Genomic DNA, 2,848 nt, shown 5'->3' with positions numbered 1-2,848 from the left:
AATTTATGGAACAATTCCATAAAACTATGTTCCTCAAACCCCTTTGTGTAGTCTTGGGAGTAAAGATACTGAAAAGCCTGTCTACATCTTGAGTGGATTTCACCTGACGTAGAAGGTGAATGTCCAAGCGTGCCTCAGTTTCTGCTACTGTACGGCATAACAGACTCCCTGGAGTTCCCGTGTTGATGTCCCTGCTCCTCACAACAAACAGTGCAAAATGGAGTTCAAGCAAAGCAACTGCACTAAGATACTCTTACTAAAGGGAGGTAATGGAGGACGGTGTCAGACAACTGAATGACTTCACGGCATTTTTCTTCAAAAGTTTCTCTTAACTTCTCCATATCTTCTATTCTTTAGACAGTCCCATGTGACTGGAAGGAGCTAATGTCCAACAGCAGCTCACTCATCGAGTTCCTCCTCCTGCCATTCGCAGACACGCGGGAGCTGCAGCTCTTGCACTTCTCGCTCTTCTTGGCCATCTACCTGGCTGCCCTCCTGGCCAACGGCCTCATCATCACAGCTGTAACCTGCAACCACCGCCTCCACACCCCCATGTACTTCTTCCTCCTCAACCTCTCCCTCCTCGACCTTGGCTGCATCTCCACCACTGTCACCAAATCCATACACAATTCTCTGTGGAACATGAGGGTCATTTCATACTTGGAATGTGTTGGGCAGGTCTTTTTCTTCCTTTTTTCAGTATCAGCAGAGTATTATCTCCTCACAGTCATGGCCTATGACCGCTACGTTGCCATCTGCAGACCCCTGCACTATGGGACCCTCCTGGGCAGCAGAGCTTGTGTCAAAATGGCAGCAGCTGCCTGGGTCAGTGGCTTTCTCAATGCTCTCCTGCACACTGGGTACGCATTTTCCCTACCCCTCTGCCTAGGCAATGTGGTGGAGCAGTTCTTCTGTGAGATCCCCCAGATCCTCAAGCTCTCCTGCTCAGATTCCTACTTCAGAGAAGCTGGGCTTCTGGTGCTTAGTGCCTGTTTAGGCTTCGGGTGTTTAATTTTGATTGTGCTGTCCTACGTGCAGATCTTCAGAGCTGTGCTGAGGATCCCCTCCGAGCAGGGCCAGCACAAAGCCTTTTCCATGTGCCTCCCGCACCTGGCCATGGTCTCCCTGTTTCTCAGCACTACACTGTTTGCCTACCTGAAGCCCCCCTCCATCTCCTCGCCATCTCTGGATCTGGTGGTGACTGTTCTGTACTCTGTGGTGCCTCCAGCCCTGAACCCCCTCATCTACAGCATGAGGAACAAGGAGATCAAGGATGCACTGAGGAAGCTCATTCATTTGGTACTAGTTCCTCAGAAATAAACTGCCACTGCCCATCTCTTTGCCTGTTCATGTCAGTCTTGGCTTTGCTCTAATTAAAGGGGATTTCCTCATTGTGTTGCTTGAATGTTGCTCTCTCCTTCGAAAGGTGCATTTGTAATTACTCAAGGGCTTTCACTCTTCAAGACCCTGTTGCTTTGCAGGGCTCTCCATGGGCTCTGTGCAATGTCCTCATAGGTGACAAGTTAGGCAGTGAGGCCTGGATCCTGTTCTCACTTGTGGGTGTTCAGTGCTCCTCCAGGTGATGAATGGTCAAGCGGTATCCCCCAAATGACAGGACTGGAGACAGATATAGATCCCCCAGGCGACCACAGGGCATCTCCAAGGGGACCACGTGCCTTGGGGTGGGCTGTGAATCCAGCTTCAAAAACTCAGGTGGAGTCACCCAAATATAAAGGGCAAAGCCAGTGAATGTCCAGGCTAGTGGTAGCTCTGTAGTCCCACAAGTGGAAGAGAGGGCCCTGCAGGCACATTGAAGGGTGCCTGCAGAGCCATTCCTGTTACCTTCAGTGTCATGGGCTGGGTCTTGGGACAAATTGAAACACATCCTGAGCCATTTGAAAAGCCCAGTGATTGCTCAGCCCTTCGTCCAAGGCCACAGACCCCCTTGGAAGGGTTATCAGGTGCAGTGGTGCCTGTCCAACTGGGTCTGCTACTCACTGCAAGCACCATGGGAAGTGTGGGGTCACTTTTGGACCCTGTAGGCCAACAGTTAAGTGCTCTGCAGAGCAGCAGCAGCCACCTGGGGCCCTGCTGCTGGGCGGACCAACACCAATGTCCCCACCTGCAGAGAGACTCTTGGCAGAGCAAGGATACACCTGGAGAAGAGGAAAGCAGCAGTTGTGCTGTCAAGGAGGAATAAACAAGAATGAGAAATCTGCTTCTAGGTAGATCACCTAAGGGCAGGCTGCTGTATCCCTGCCAGAGGAGCCCCGCAGCAGGGACTCTTGTGCTGTGCTGGAGACAGGGACTGGCATGGAGGGCTGCGGGCAGTCGGACACTCCAGTCCCTTAATCATCTTCAGCGCTCTACACTGGACCCTCTCTAGGATTTCCACATCCCTCTTGTGCTGGGGAGCCCAGAACTGCACCCAATACTCCAGGTCCGGCCTCACCAGAGCTGAGGAGAGCGGCAGGATCACCTCTCTCATCCTGCTGGCAACACTCCTCCTGAGGCAGCCAGGAGCCCATTGGCCTTCTTGGGCCCGAGGGCACATTGCTGCTTCATGGTTAATCTATTGTCAACCAGGACTCCCAAATCCCTCTCCGCGGAGCCGCTTTCCAGCAGGTCAGCCCCTAATCTGTCCTGGTGCCTGGGGTTATTCCTCCTCAGGTGCAGGACCTGGCACTTGTTCTTGGTGAATTTCATGAGGTTCTTCTCTGCCCAATATTCCAACCTCTCCAGGTCCCTCTGAATGGCAGCACAGACCTCTGGAGTGTCGGCCACTCTCCTCTCAGTTTGGTATCATCTGCAAACTTGCTGTCTCCTCGTCCAAGTCATTGATGAACAA

At 52.4% G+C, this 2,848-nt stretch overlaps 1 protein-coding gene across 1 annotated transcript; it reads left to right on the top strand.

Annotated features, from left to right (window-relative positions):
* The first annotated feature begins 384 nt into the window (after window positions 1–384).
* On the top strand, window positions 385–1,320 carry LOC148591382 (olfactory receptor 14J1-like). Its single transcript, XM_088537667.1, has one exon. The coding sequence runs from the start codon at window positions 385–387 to the stop codon at window positions 1,318–1,320; it is 936 nt and encodes a 311-aa protein (XP_088393793.1).
* Window positions 1,321–2,848: the final 1,528 nt, after the last annotated feature.

The sequence above is a fragment of the Tinamus guttatus genome, unplaced genomic scaffold, assembly GCF_059628265.1.
Source record: "Tinamus guttatus ecotype Peru unplaced genomic scaffold, ASM5962826v1 Tinamus_guttatus_pri_ptg000841l, whole genome shotgun sequence".
Classification (NCBI taxonomy): domain Eukaryota; kingdom Metazoa; phylum Chordata; class Aves; order Tinamiformes; family Tinamidae; genus Tinamus; species Tinamus guttatus.
The sequence above is the reverse complement of the archived record's forward strand: the minus strand, read 5'-3'. Positions and strand labels throughout refer to the sequence as shown.